The sequence below is a fragment of the Ammospiza nelsoni genome, chromosome 13, assembly GCF_027579445.1.
Source record: "Ammospiza nelsoni isolate bAmmNel1 chromosome 13, bAmmNel1.pri, whole genome shotgun sequence".
In the NCBI taxonomy this organism is placed as follows: Eukaryota; Metazoa; Chordata; class Aves; order Passeriformes; family Passerellidae; genus Ammospiza; species Ammospiza nelsoni.
The window spans coordinates 15,510,620-15,525,567 of NC_080645.1; the positions used below are offsets into that span (position 1 = coordinate 15,510,620).

General features: G+C 45.7%; 1 protein-coding gene across 4 annotated transcripts in view; it reads right to left on the reverse strand.

Moving 5' to 3' along the window:
• RANBP10 (RAN binding protein 10) overlaps positions 1–14,948 on the reverse strand; it is a 63,460-nt gene that overhangs the window by 5,965 nt on the left and 42,547 nt on the right. For 3 of the 4 annotated variants that reach the window (XM_059481265.1, XM_059481268.1, XM_059481267.1), the window contains 8 exons: positions 10,020–10,204; positions 8,301–8,413; positions 5,858–5,966; positions 4,706–4,854; positions 3,372–3,567; positions 1,892–2,016; positions 892–1,037; positions 325–436 (listed from right to left, as the gene is read on the reverse strand). In XM_059481265.1, the coding sequence (XP_059337248.1) occupies positions 325–436; positions 892–1,037; positions 1,892–2,016; positions 3,372–3,567; positions 4,706–4,854; positions 5,858–5,966; positions 8,301–8,413; positions 10,020–10,204 (1,135 nt within the window). The remainder of the gene's footprint in view (positions 1–324; positions 437–891; positions 1,038–1,891; positions 2,017–3,371; positions 3,568–4,705; positions 4,855–5,857; positions 5,967–8,300; positions 8,414–10,019; positions 10,205–14,948) is intronic. The other variant, XM_059481266.1, reaches the window with a different exon arrangement.

Sequence of the window (14,948 nt, forward strand, 5' to 3'; positions counted from 1 at the left end):
TCAGAGCATGAAGGGAGAAGGGAAATGCACCAAAGAGATCTCAGTTTCTTCAGAAAGCAGGGGAGGAAAATCCTGAGGTGCATCCTTGGGAGCAGCATTGAGGAATATGCAGAGAAGGGAGTCAAAATGGGAGTGTATCAGGGAATCTGCTCTCTGCAGGCTTCTCTCCAACTCCCGTTCCTGCACTACTGCCCTGACAGTCCCCAGCAACAGAAAGAAAGGCCAAAGCTGAACACAAATATTTCTGACAGGCTTGCCTGCCACAGGACAGCCCCTGAGAGCAGGTGTGTCTTGGGAAACACTCCCACAGGAAGCAGATCTTACCCAAAATAGCACTATTGAGAGCAGCACACACAGGTTCCCTCTGGATAGGGTCCAGCTGTTGGCCAACAGGGCAGTTCCAAGGGTCTGAGTAAGCTAACAAGCTAAAGGCATCCTGGGAGGGAACAGAAAGGCACAGTGAGATCAGAAGGGCTGCAAACACACAGAAAAACCATCAAATCCAGCTGGGGCACCTCCTGCTATCACCACAGTGAGAGGTGCCAACCTCCTGAAAAGAAATGGCCTTTTCCTCTTTGCAGCAAGGGACCACAGTGGCCACCAAGAGAGGAGGTTAGAGAGGATGCCCCCTCCACCTGGCATGGGAGCCAGCATGGGAAGGCAGGTGGAGAGAAGAGCAAGCAGTTGCTCCAGAAAGCCAGGCAGGAGCTGTGTTTCTTCTTTTGTGCTGAAAATTGGCTGTAGATGATCTACATTCATGTTTTGATCTCTGATCCCCACGTAGGTCCCTTCCTGCTCAGCAGGTGCAGAAGTGGGGGCTACTCAAGGGAACCCACAACCCCAGAGCTGGCCCAGAGAGCTGCTGCAATGCAGCACAAGGTCCAGGCTTACCTGAAGCATCTTTTTGTGCATGGTGTTCTTCCCATACTCTCTGCAAAGCTGCTCGCTCAGGATCTGCAGCTCCCGCCCGAACTGGATCATTCTCTCTGTGGCAGCGTGGTTCCCTCCACAGAGCTGCCTCTGGGGGCAGCTGTCTTCTAAGGAGAAGCAGAGGGGAAGGAACAATCATCTTGCATTCTCCACCAATGCCCACTGTGTGTCAGGATACCCACAAACTCCCTTCTGCAGCAGGCAGCTGCTTCCCGCCCTAAGTTTATTCCAGTGGAAGCTTTCTGTGATCCCTGCCCTACAACAGCCAGTGCTGGGTTTGTCACAGTGCCTGATAGATACAGGGAAGATTTGAGCTCTGTTTAATGCCTGAGAACTACCTAGAAATCAAGCTCATTGATAAAATCCTGGGAGCTTGCCTGTAAGCAATCTGTTACCGTTTCATGTGTTTAACACAGGGTATATTACCCAGAAAGCCTGGTCTAACAAATCCTGGACTCAGAAAACTTTCAGTCAGAGGCCAACATCACCAGCTCCCCAGTATCAGTGGCCACAAGGGCCTTTAGAACTGGATGAACCAGTTTCAGAGGCAGTGTAGCTGCTTCATCTGCCCCCTCCTGGCTAAAGCACCCACAAACAAGAGAGTCACGGCTGCCAGCTGTGCTGAGGCCGCCCCGCAGCTGGACATGCCCAGCCTGGCACAGGAACACCAGCTCAGCTGGCACAGCTCAGCTCAGCTGCCCACGGGCACTTCTGCCAGGACTGCTCTGAGCTCAATTCCATGACCAGCACGGAACAAACCTTTGACTCCTATTGTTCTCCCTGCTCCCACCAGCACGGCTGGGAGTCTATGAAAAGCCAGACCTAGTTTTAGCTCCAGGACAGATTGATTTTCCCCATGAAGCAGCCCAAAGTACATGCTTTTTCCCCACAATCCAATCACAGTTTTAACTCCTGACACCAGCTCCTGTCTCCCTTTACCCTCCTGCCCCTGAGGACCTACCCATGCTGGACTCATCTGTCTGCAGGATCTCCTCGTGTTTGTAGGTGCCATTCATTATCCTGGTGGATGAATTCTCCAGGACTCCGTTGGGGTAATGCTCAGCCTCCATTTCCATCTCGCTGTCACTGAGGTGAAAGGAGGGAAGAAATTAAAATTAAATTTTAATTTCTAAATTAAAAAGGGAAGAAATGAAGAGTTTATATGCCAAACAGTGCCCAGCAAAGGCCAGCACACCAGAAAAGGTCCAGTTGGATTGCAGGGAGCCACAAGGTCGAAGTCAGTGCAGCAAAAGTTGTTGCAGGCTTCTGAAGACAATTTATGAAACAGATTTCTGTTCCCTAAGTGCCTGACATAATTCCAGGTGCAGAACATTTTGCATTTTCCCTTCAGGAAGTGGTGATCCCTGGGATCACCAAACACCAAACAGCACCAGGTAACAGATAACACACTCAGAGACTGCAGGAGGGAAATCTTGGCTGTGATACATCCCCAGTCCTTGCAAACAGTGCACCACTGAGCACTTAAATGCCCAAGACAGCAGGCTGACTGAGACTGCTGATTAACTACTGATTAACTGAAATTATGAGAAGATCTTACTGGAACTCAGGCTCTACATTAAAAAAAAAAAAAAAAAAAGAATGACAAATCCAGCATCATTAAATGATTCTGGTAAATTGAGTCTGAACAAGTGTTTCTCACTCAGTTACATGCTAGGTGGCTCTCCAGAGGTCACAACTGAGTCTGCAAACTGCCCTGCAAGCCATGCTCAGCACAGCACTTGAAGAATGAGTGCCAGCTGTAATTAGCAAGAGATTCTTTCAATCACAATGACACCCTCTGCTCCACTGAGGCCTCACACAGCCCTGCAACAGCAGTGTGGAGAGTGAGCCCAAAGGAAGCTCAGTTTTCAGCAGAGCTCACTCTGCTTCACACACCAGAAAAGGCAGCAGTGACTGCACTGAATGCTGGATCACCTGCGGCTTCTTGGAGAAGGGAGGCTCAGTCTGACCTCTGCCACAGCATGAAACAAATCACTGCTGGCTCACCTGGGAGGAATAGGGCAACAGGCAGCCCAAGGAAATGACACAAGAGGCCAATGCACCAAGCCACTGTGGCCTGAGCTGCTGCCTCACACAGGACAGGGCAGGAAAGCTGCTCAGCAGGAACAAGTGCCTGGCTGAGGCAGCAGAAACAGCACCAGGCTGACTGGGAAAGCTTCTGGGCAAACACTGGGATGCAAAGGCATCAGTGTGATGGGACAGCCTGGTGCCTAAAACAAGAGCATCGTAATATTCCTTATGAGATGAACTTCCAAGTGTGAGCCAGAACAGGCTCACACTTGTGTGTGCTGGGTAGATATTGTAGATAACAATGTTGTTCAAAAGGGCAGGACAGATCCCTTCTGGTTCCTTAGAAAGCAGACTGAGACTTTCCTCACCATGCCACCCCCCCTCAGGTGTCTCCAGAGGAAAAACAATACCTGGTTTCTTGATTACTCGTACTACTGTGCTGCTGAGATTTGGTAGAATCTGTGGAATTGGACTCTGAGTAGTTCACAGATGAAGGGGAAGAGGAGGAGGAAGATGAAGATGATGAACTCAGTGCCGGGTATTTACTGTGACTCTGTTTGCTTTTTGTGGACATGACTCCATTGCTACAGGTTGGACTATCTGCTCCTGAAAGCCAAGAAGAAAGAAAAATGAGACCAGACTGACAGTGTCACCCTGTTGTGGCCCCAAAGGAAGAAAACAAAATAAGACTGCAGATCTTAAATTATGGTTTATCATTCTTAAATTCAATGGGGTTTAGAGAAGAAACATCCACCTCTGACATGTGTTCTCCTCATGTGGAGACACAGGACCCACTTACTGTCAGGGTCTCTAGCTGGTCAGAGTGACCCTGAGAAGAGTTTGAAATTCTCTTTTCCCAACCTGGCGCTTGAAGAAGGAGTCAGGGCTCTTCATTTCCCGGTCTCAAGGGAAATGTATCTTAGCTATAAAATTCTTTCTCCTGCCCTGCCAAGGTCCATCCAGCAGGACAGACCAGGCACTCTGCCTGCCCCTGGGCAGTGTTATGTCATTATACTAAAAACTATGTATACAATATTTACAATTACTTCCCAATACCTATCAACTGTGTTAGACAGTGAGCTTCTACTCTAAACCAGTCTGTAAATGCCAACATCACAGCAGAAGATGGAGGCCAAGGAGAAGAAGAAGGAGAAAGGCTGGACATGCCCAGTTCCCTCCATCTTGCCTCCTAAACCCCCATACCAAAAATCCCAAAAGCTACTTTTCCATCCTGTGATAACTTCACTATTATTCTACCTAAAGTGTTGTGGCTTGCTGTCACAGACATCTTTTATGAAAAATCCTTTCCTTAGGATTTTTTCCTCCTGAGAAGCTGAGAGGCCTCAGAAACAAAGTGTAAACAATGATTATCTGCTGCTGTGGAATGCAACAGGTGGATCTGTGTTGGTTGTTTCTAATTAATGGCCAATCACAGCCTAGCCGGCTCAGACAGAGAGTCCGAGCCACAAGTCTTTGTTATCATTCTTTCCTATTCTATTCTTAGCTAGTTAATATATATCACAAAATAATAAATCAAGCCTTCTGAAACATGGAGTCAGATCCTCATCTCTTCCCTCATCCTAAGACCCCTGTGAACACTGTCACAGCTTGCTGTTCTTCATACAAGGTTGGTCATTTGCTCCACGGGCCACAATCAAACCCACAGGTGTTTTGGGCTCTGTGCCAGGGATTCTGGCACGCCAGAAGGACAGCCAGAGGGATGCTCTGGATTCCCCCAGCTTACCAGTACTGTGAAGGTGTGAGTTGGTGGATCCATGCCTGGGGCTCAGGCTGGGGGAGCCGGGGTAGCTGTCCTGGGAGCGGGGGCTGCGGGCGCTGAAGCAGCGCACCTCGCTGTCCGTGCCGTTCACCATCTCCACGAACTGCCGGCACCTGAGTTCATGGGAGCAAGAGGGACAGAGTGACAGCCAGCATGCTCAGCACTCAGCCTGCCTCAGGGCCCCACTGGGCAACTCCTAGAAACTTCCAAAAACACATTTCAGGCTCCTGGTGCCTTTGTAGTGTGAGTGCTCTGATGATGCTACAGAGGGAGGAGTTTGGAAAGCTCGCTTTTGATGCTAATGGATGGTGAGATATTCCCAAAAAAGCAAGTTTAATTCCACTGTGCTAAGAAAAAGCTGTTCCTTGGCAGCTTTCACCTCCAGCTCTTATGCAGGTACTTCAATCTCAGGTTTTCTGTGATTGAAATGGCTCCTGAGGTATTAAAAAATCTCTTTCCCAGCCCCACAACCAAAGAAGAAGTCAAGATTCAATGGTGGAGTGTTTTTTCAGGGAGAAGGTACTAGATCTGTCAAATACCATAATTCCTTCACTACTCCATCAACATAAAAATACTGGTGGCCAATGGAAAATAGAGAAGGAAGAGTAAAAAATGCAATATCCACAGTGACAGTGAGGACAGCTCCTCATTTAGCTTTATTGGGAATTGTCCTCATATGTGTCAGAAGTCTGGGGAGAACCTCTCTGTACAGCTGGGAGAACTGGGACACTTCTTCCTTTAATCTCTACCCCAGACAGCCTTTTCCACACATCTGCCTTTCTAGGAACTTCCACAGAGACTGACACTGCTCCAGCACTGCAAGATCTTCACAAGGCCAGTAAAGAAACTCCTCTGAAGGAATTTCTGGCAGTCAGCAGAACTAAAATTCACCCACCTATGCCTGACCTCATGAGACAAAGCTATACTGGGTCTGAGCAGCAACAAAAGGGCTACATGTGTGGTCATACAAGCACTTGCAAAGGACTCCCAAAGGGAGCTCAAACAGTGTGAATTCAGAGCAAGGTGTACAGCCAGACTGGATGTTTACCCATGTTCTTATTCCCTCCTTAATCTACACATTTTAGCATTAGGGAGCATAAAGCTTTTCATACTTACTTTAACATGAAGAGCAGGTTGGGGTTATGTTCTAGGAGGCCAGGATAGAGCTGCTGGGTGGCTTCTATAGCCTCTCCCACTCTGCCTGCTAATACTAGCTTCTGTATTCCTGAAAGCAAAAGGAGACCTGGTGACACACAGGATCAGCCCACAGGAACAGCCAAAAGAGCTGCCCCATCCATTCCATCCAGGTCCCCAAAGCCACCTTGCACAAGGGCTTGGGAGAACTCAGGACCATATTTAGTTTATTAGGGGAAGGAAAAAAAATCCTTATTTGGATTAGGGGGAGGAAAACCCTGTGAAAATGTGAAAGGATCTTTTAGTAGCAAAAAGCCATCAAGAGTAGAAGGATCTGAAGGATGAAAAAGGTGGGTTGGGGTGCTCTTTAGTCATAGAGCTCTGCAGCAATGGAAACAAAAGCAGGACATGCTAACTGGATGGAAACAAGGAGCCTGCTGGGGAAGTGACAATTTCAGAGGGCAAATTCCTAGGTCACCCTCAAACTACATTTTCTGTCTGGTTCAAGCTTGGAAGCAAACATATGGCTCAATATGAGATAAATGGAGTACTCTTACAGGGTCTGTGGTCTTAAATCACAGCACTGCTTCTACAATATTCTCACCACTAAGCAGAAGTAATTATATAAAAAACTCCATGTTTTGAATAGAGAGAAGTACCAGCTACTGACTGCACTAGAAACAGCTCAGTGACTTGTACACTTGTAGGAGGTGCAAAGACACAAGGCAGAAGACATTTATCATGTTAGGTGTTCATGTCCCATGGAAGTCCCTCCAGCAGGTCAGAAGACACAAGTGAAAGACTCAACTCGAGACCCCTGAAAGCTCAGAGAAGCTGCTGATCTACACTTCCTTTTTCTCACATAGAAAAAGGACTCACAATTCCTTTTTCTATGCATGCTTACAGATAAAAATTAAATGTACTTAAAAATAAAACTGCATTGTTTTTCCAGTACTCCTTATGAACAGCAGAGGGAAGATTTGGAATGGCCCATGTGGTGCTTTGCAAGCAGAGCCTCTGATAACAACAGGCTGTGGCTTTTGCAAAGTGTTGGAGCAGTTGGAAGCCCAGTCTGGCAAATCTTCATTAACAATGCCAGTAACAAACTGCAATGACTTGTCATGTCTCCCACTTCTCAGTGTCTATCTGGTTGTTATTATAGCTGAAATCTGGAACGAAAGCCGTGGCTCTCACACCAACACAAGGGCTCTCATTTCACTCTCTTGCACGTCCATTTTCTCATCTCGCTGCTTCTGACAGCTCTGCTTTGCCTTGTTTGGCAACTCTCACAGATGTCATTCCCTTTTCTATTTCCCCCTCTTTTTGTTTCCCCATCTGTGTTTTCCTCACACCTTTAATTCAAGCCCCAACTTGAGGGCCCTGTATTCCTTCCCTCCATCTGCCTTGTCACCTGTCCTCAGCCCAAGGAGCCCGCAGCACCCTGTGTGTGTGTCCCCCTCCAGTCAGGCTCTGCCAGCTAAACCACAGCACTGGGAGCACTGCTGGGGCCAGGGCTGCATAATGCATGACCTGGAAAGCACCAAGCCCATCAGCACTCACAGGCAGCAACTGCAAGTTATTTAAGAGCAGAGTCCCCAGATGACCCTGACTGCTGGCTAAGCACATCAATGTATGGAGAGCAAGGCACAAAGGGCACAATGCTCTGGTACGTGACAGTCACACGAGAGCAGCTCACAAAGGGAAGGGAAATGTACAGGCATGTGGCCTGTATTCAGCAGCCAGGAGAATGCAGAACACACACCAATGTTCTGCCACTCTGCAGGCTGAGCCTGTGAATAGAAAAGTTTAAAAAAAAAAATGTACAGCAGGAGAAAGCTGCAAGCCTTATTCTGCAGGACCGAAAGTGCTGACAGCCCCAGCAGCTGAGAGATGAGCCACTTGGGAGCAAACAGCAGCAACCAAAACAGACAGAGCACAAATTCTTCACCCAGTGTGAGCTTAACACATTGGCTGTGAATTTGAAAACCCCTCAGCATGTAAGTTACCTGAAATCACAATGTGCAGAGGACTGAAGAGTCCTTAACTGGGAGCTCCAGTGAAACCAAAGGGATGTGTCTGAGTCCCTGTGCCCAGGCTGATGGACCTGCCCCTGCTGCACCAGCCTGCAGTGAGGAGCTCACACCCAAAGGGATCGCTGGTGCACAATGATCTCAGCTCAGTAAAGGCCAAGCAGAGCAGACAGGGACAGGAAGAACAGGGCAGTTCTCCAGGCAAAGATGCAGAGGGTGGAGAGCAGGCAGTGGTGATGGGAAAAGTGCTCCTAGCAGAGACTCCCAAGCTCTGCTCCAGGCCAGCAGAGTGCTGTGCACAGCTCTGTACTCTCATGGAGTGACCTCCACAGCACTCACTCCTCTGCAGAGCCCCAAAGGGAACACACCTGAGGAGTGACACCCCACAGACTTACTTTGTCTATTCTTTATTGAGGTCTGTTCTTCCTGGATTGTGCTGTCTGTGACTCTGGCAAAGGCAGTTGCTGTTGAACAGTACCCATGATGGACCAAATATGAGGAAACCATACTAGAAAAAAAGAAAATACAAAGAGATGACAAGGTACAAGTGAAACAGAGTCATCACACTGGAGCAAAAAGAAATCAGCAAAAACACAACAGAAGTTGCAGTTTCATTGAGAAACTCAGTTTGCTTAGGACATAACCAAGGTTCTACTTCTGGGTCTAAACTCTGTGTATTTACAAGACAGGCACCTGGTCCTCTGCAAGCAGCAGGGAGGCTCTAAATTCACTTTACAGAGTAGAAAAAAATGAAGAATCTCAATGCATATACAGTATTTATTTATGACTGCTGTCCAAGGGTCACTTGTAAGGGCTCAATACTGTGTTACTGCCAGTGACATCCTATAGAGACAAAAATCTGAACCTCAGAGAGGTTCATGACTTTCAAGTAGATCTTAAAAAGAAGAAAAGATTCTAGTCCTGAATTTCTTCCATCACTTATTTGCCAGCAATTATATCTTTAGTAGTTCAATCTTCTTATGAATTCTTCACATTCACAGATACTTTAATCTGGTGACTGTCAGCATTGATTTTAAAAACATTAACACTCTTCAAAGTTGTATTTTTAAAAAATCTTGGGGGAGGGAGGAGTATCACTGTCAGAAAACAAAGACAACAAAACCATCTTCCTGAACAGACCATTTCTAACACAGGACACAGTGACTCAATGTTAATGCTCACTGGATTTTAACAAAATCTAAAAAGCTAGCAACAGGATTTCAAAGCTTCTCAGAATGAATCCCAAAACAGGCTTCTCAAGATGAAGCTAGCATTGATCTGATCAAAGCACACACTCAACTTAGTACTTTCAATACAAGAAATTAGTATTTTATGAGTCAGCAATCATTCTTAGGCATAACATTGTAGGCAGGTGTGTAATTTTTGGAAGTTGTTTTAAATACAAGTGCTTCTGCCCAAGAGCTCTGTAGGAGCTCAGAGTGGTGACCCTGACAACCCCCACCCCTGTGCCTATCAGAAGAAAAATTTCTGGAGAACAGAAGGAACAATTACAGGGATAAATTGGTCCCACTGCAGCAGAATCAACAGCTCCTGTTAAGGGAGGTCCTGGCTCTCTAATTTGATCCTATTTTGGAAGGCAAATAGCAGCATCAATAACACTCCTGACCTTTGACAACTCCTGCCAACTGCCCCCATCAAGTTCTACTCAATCCTTTCTGCAATGAGAAGTGCTTTCAATATTCATAAATTTATAAAATGCCATAATTGTGCTTTCAGTTAGGTTTGAAAGCCTTTGGTTTAGGCTGTTTCTTGCTCTTTCATTTCTGAATTCAGCTGGCTTACACACAGACTTTTCTCCTATGTTAGCAGTGTTTATGGTGTCTTGCCCCTCCTGCAGTGCATCACCCCAAAATGTCCTTCCATTCCTACAAGCTTCCATGCAATCTCTGGCTGAAAACTTCTCCCACATCTTTCACATTAGAAACAGCAGCAATCTACACAGGAAAGACTTAAACAACAGAACAGAGGATAAAACAATTTGAGCAAAATGCACAGAGTGGCAATTTTTACCATAAGAGAGCACAAATGAGCACTTAAGAAGTATTTAAAGCCCACCAAGAGGGAAGAAGCTGAACAGCAAGGCAGTGACTTACTTCTGCAGCATGGCTTGCCACTCTCCCAGCCTGTCTCCTATGGGAAACCGCTTAATGGTGCTCTGGATCTTCGCCCTCCACTCCCTCATGTAGTCCTCAATGTCAAACACAAAGGGCTGCTGCCCAAAGTTGGCATCCACGATCTCCCCTGGAGTCTGGAGACCCACTGTAGGGTAGAGGTTTGACTGGGAAGGAAGAAAAACAAACCTGTGTTAAACACAGCTTTCTCCTCCAGTTACATGGTTTGGTAAAACCAAAGAGCAGCTCTTTAAACTGAAATAAATATTAATGGAATTGGAAGGGGCAACAGCCCTTTGGGTACTTCTCAAGGAATCCTGTGACTTATTGTGCATTTATGAAAAGTTATTGCATCAAACCAGAACAATGGGTTCAATCCCCCAGCAGCCTGGGATCGAGGGCATGACTGCTGTCTGTGCATGGCACTTCTGGATTAGTTTTCTACAGTTTCTACCAAGCTTCAAGAGCCAGCAGATATTCTTATTCTTATTCTTATTCTTATTCTTATTCTTATTCTTATTCTTATTCTTATTCTTAGTGAGAGGTGTGTAATCTTAATCAATGGATCTCTGTATTCCCTCCTGTTTCAACTCAACTCTTTTATTCCTTGGGAATTGTTATCTCAATCTTGTACATCTCTGATGAAAAGGGAACAGACAGTGGTGGAGCTGTGAGGTTAGGTCTTTGATGATCCCAAGATCCCAAGACATCCACACAAGAAATTACACTACTGATAGATTAATTTCATTTTAAGAATAAGTCTACAGATCCAAATGGAAGCTTTGACCCATCAACAGGACATGAGGAAAATAAAAAGGTTACCACCATGAAAGTGTCTCTAAAATTCAGCCACTAATTTGCTTTTAAGGATGATTTAATTAAAAATAGGTGTTCAAAGTGTATCAGAAGGTCTCTGAATTCATACTATATTAAGAATAAGCTTGTGGAGACAAATGGAACCCCTAAGCCCACTTGAATGTTGGGAAAAGAGAAACAGCATCAGAAGAGGTACAGGGGTGTCTGGTTCTCATCATTGAGCACATTGTTCAAAAGCACTGTCAGGTTACACTGTCACACCCTTGCACACTCGTGCACACCTGCCCACACTCTTGCACACCAAAATCCCATTTTTCCAAAGCATGCTCCATTCACCCTCAAGTTACTTCTGTGCAGCACCAATTACTGTTGTGTTTGCAAAGCAGACACAAACCTCAGGAATTCTCTGCTTCACAGCACGCGCTGAGACTCTGCAGGCTGGGGGAAGAAATCTCTCTCGTGCCACTCAGGAACTGCCTGGTGTTGGGTTTTTTCCACTTTGCTCTAAAACACTGGAGCCAGAAATGGACACTGGACAAGGCACAGGGACACCTGTATGGAACTGAGGTCTGGAAGGTGCCTGGCTGCAGTGCCTTGCTCAGGGCTGAGCCCATATCAGATATTAGAACAGCAGAGGGGCAGACCTCCCTCCTTAAGTCCCATCAGAAACCTAGGATGACCCTCTCCTCCTCCACAGCAAGAGACATGGGCATTTCTACAATTATCTGGAAAACTTCTTCAACTGATTCTTCCCTGTTGCAGAGATGAGGATGATTTAGGGCTGGAATGGGTTCCAAGAGTGACTGCAGCATTCCTGTTCTCATTTTCAAAACTGAACTGGTTAAGAGCCTGACCAACCTCCTCTACCTTTGAAATTACCAAACCTCAAACAACAAGGGAAAGAAATGAATCTATAAATACAGACTGGAAATGAAAAACAGAGATCAGGATGACTGCATTACTGGTGATGCACTACACCTCCTTTCCTGTTCCCACACCAAGGAAGTCTCTGGGTCAGAGAGGTGCAAAGTAAATACAGCATGATAAAGGAAGAGCTACCAGAGGAAAATGCTGTAATTAAATTTAGTTCCTCCATTCCTTCAAAACTGGCTGACATGGAAATATCTCTAATGAGGAATCAGATATTTTCCACAGTCCATACTTCATACTTCTTATTATCTTCTCAGTATCTTCAACCCCAGGGCTTCCAAAGCCAGGAATCAGACACCCAACATACTTGGAAGTTGGAAGCAAACACCTCCCAATTTTGGCTATGCTCATCTTTGAGCAGAAGTTGCCTATCCTCTACATCTCTCAAATCATCTCTAAGGTAAAACTCCATTTTTCCATGTGGGATGTGTTCTCTCTGCTTAGCAGCTGCTGGGAAGCTCATGTATCTCCAGCACCCTGCCAGATGCAGGCAGACACAATCCCAGAGCCCACTGACCCAGGAGATGCTTTTCCTGCCAAGTTCCTCAGGAACACCTTCCCCATGACATCTGGCCCACCCCCTGCCCTGATGTGGGGCACAACCCCCACTGTTCATCCTGACCTGGTTTTTAACCCCCTTGTCCCTCTGCACTGATACAATCCCACCCTGAGCTCTTCTGTTTTTTTTTCATCTCCTATTATTCCTTCAAACCCCCAGGCAGGATAGACCTGATCCAGGCTTGTGTAAATAAGAGTTGGGCCTGAGCACTGACTAAGATTGGCAAAAAAAAAAAAAAAAAAAAAAGGAAGAAAGAAAAAGAAACTCCCTCTTTTTCCTCTGTGGGAATTCACTCCTATTTCAAGCAGTTATTTTGGTTTTAACTTCAGCCTGTGCTAAGCCAAAATGTGTTTTTTCCTATCACTGTATTTTTGTACAAATGAAAACACCCTTTAGAGGAAACTGAAACAAGCCAAAGCAAGTATGTTTCAACATCTGTGTCTCTGGTTTTCAAATTAAAGTATCCATTTCAACTTCCTAATATTGTGAATTCTGCAAAATATTGCTTTCACTATTTGCCTCTGAAAGGGGAATTCTGGAACAAGCATTTCAAGGAAATTATTTCTAATCTGGCAATGTTCTGAAGGGTCAATTTAATTCCTTGTGTAACCTCACTGATATGCCAATCCTAAAATTTAAGCTTAAAAATTGCAGAAGTAAGGGGGTTCACTGATGTGTGTTACCAGTCAGCTTCAGCACCCCTCAGGCTGTGATGCAAGGAAAAGCTCTCCCTAAAGTCCCCCTGCAGGGGTGAGTAATGAGGAATGGACCAGAGCCAAAAAATCCGTGTGGAGCTGCTCAAACCAGAGCACTTCAAGGGTCACTGAGGTAAGTTTGCTGTTCCCACTCCTGTTTGCAGTTAAATTTTCAGAACTGCAGCTTTAGCAGGTGAAGAACACAGACTCTATAATGGATACTTTCTTTTTATTAACCTTATAATCAGTGGATATTGTGTTTGAGCCTGGAACAGAGAACTATAAAAAATGAAACCTGCAAGTGATCAGCTTCATATTCTCTACTGCCTCAAGAATTCTAAAATATCTGATAGACTTTAAACCAAAGTCTATCTTGGGTTTGGCATCCCCTTCTTTAGGAAAGGTTGTAACCTGAACCGTTTGGAACAACCAATAATCCACGGGCCAAGGGAGCAAAAGGAGCACATGGAACACATTGGTACCTGCAAGGGTGAAGGAAGAATGCAGTAATCCAAGGGAAGGATATTGGAAAAGAGAATGCTGAAGTCAGCTGTAGGCACCCTTAGGAAGCTGCCAGCAGAGCAGCAGAGTGATTTAGCATATGCAGAGGGATGTCCTAGATCCATATGGAGGCAGAAGTCTCCCATCCTTGCTCACATCCACAGTTAAGAGGTAAAAAAATCCCCATCAAGCTTCTTTCCTCCTCTTTTTGAAGAGGAATTATCTCATGAAGGATAATTCTCAGTAGTAGGAGGCCTACAGGGCATCAGCTGTTCTCTTTCCTGGCCCAGAAAAGCAGTGTTATGGATTAGCTGCTGCTGTAAAAGCCAGAAGGGGATTTCCCCAGAAAACAGCTCAGCAACCTGGCTGGTGAAGGTTCAGAGACCATTTACACACCAGTTAACCATGAGGCATCTGCCAAAACCTACCCTGGCCAGATCTTCTCCCAGTTTCTCACTAAACATCTCTGCACAGCACACACAGACAAACAAGCCTGAGATCCTGTGAGGATGATCTGCCCAGACCAGCAAACAGCAGGACAGGGAGATGCCAGGGGCTCAGGAGAGTTCTGAGTTCAATCTCACTGGCACTGCAAGAGCTCAGTGCAGCAAACAACCTTCTGTCCTTCTGTCTGCTCTGCCTGCCCTGCTGCTCATCCCCTGTGCCCAGCAGAGACTCAGCACAGAGGTGGGCAGCTCACACATGAACATTAAATTCTCTGTCAGCTCACTGTGCACTCCAGGATCAACAGGATGCAAGTTCAGCTAAGCAGGACAGGGAATTTCAAGCTGCCAAATCTGTGCTGTGAAGCTGCACAGCAACACTTGGGCAGTAAATGAGCAGTGGTACATGTGCTGGACAGCCATTTCTGATGGACAGGAGCCTAAATTGCCATTGTCCAGCTCAATTTGGACAATGACATTGTCATTTGTCATTGACAACATGGACAATGTCTGCTCCTGCTGCAGAAGGAGAAGCACTCTAACTAAATGAGAAGATAAAGTGGTGAAAAAGTTAGAAGGAATATGGTAAATCTGTGACTACTAATGCAATCTATATCCAGAGGGAAAACAGATAGCACCAAAAACTAAGGGGTACATCAGAGAAGCATCTTCTTGCTGTGAATGTAAGGTTATCACAATACCTCACTGGAAAAGGTTAATCTTCATGGAAAGGCAAACTATTCTTGTACTTTAATAAATTGTACTTGGACCAAGTGAATGATAACCCACATAAAGAGTTTCTGGTTTAGAACACACTGCAATGTTACCAAGTTCAAAGACTGCAGAACATAAAAAACCCAAAAACATCCTGTATTGACAGCTGATATGAAAAGGCCAATCAAATAACTGCAATTTAAGTGCAGGTTATATTTGGGATATGGCAGAAATCTGCAAAGCCCTAAATCCC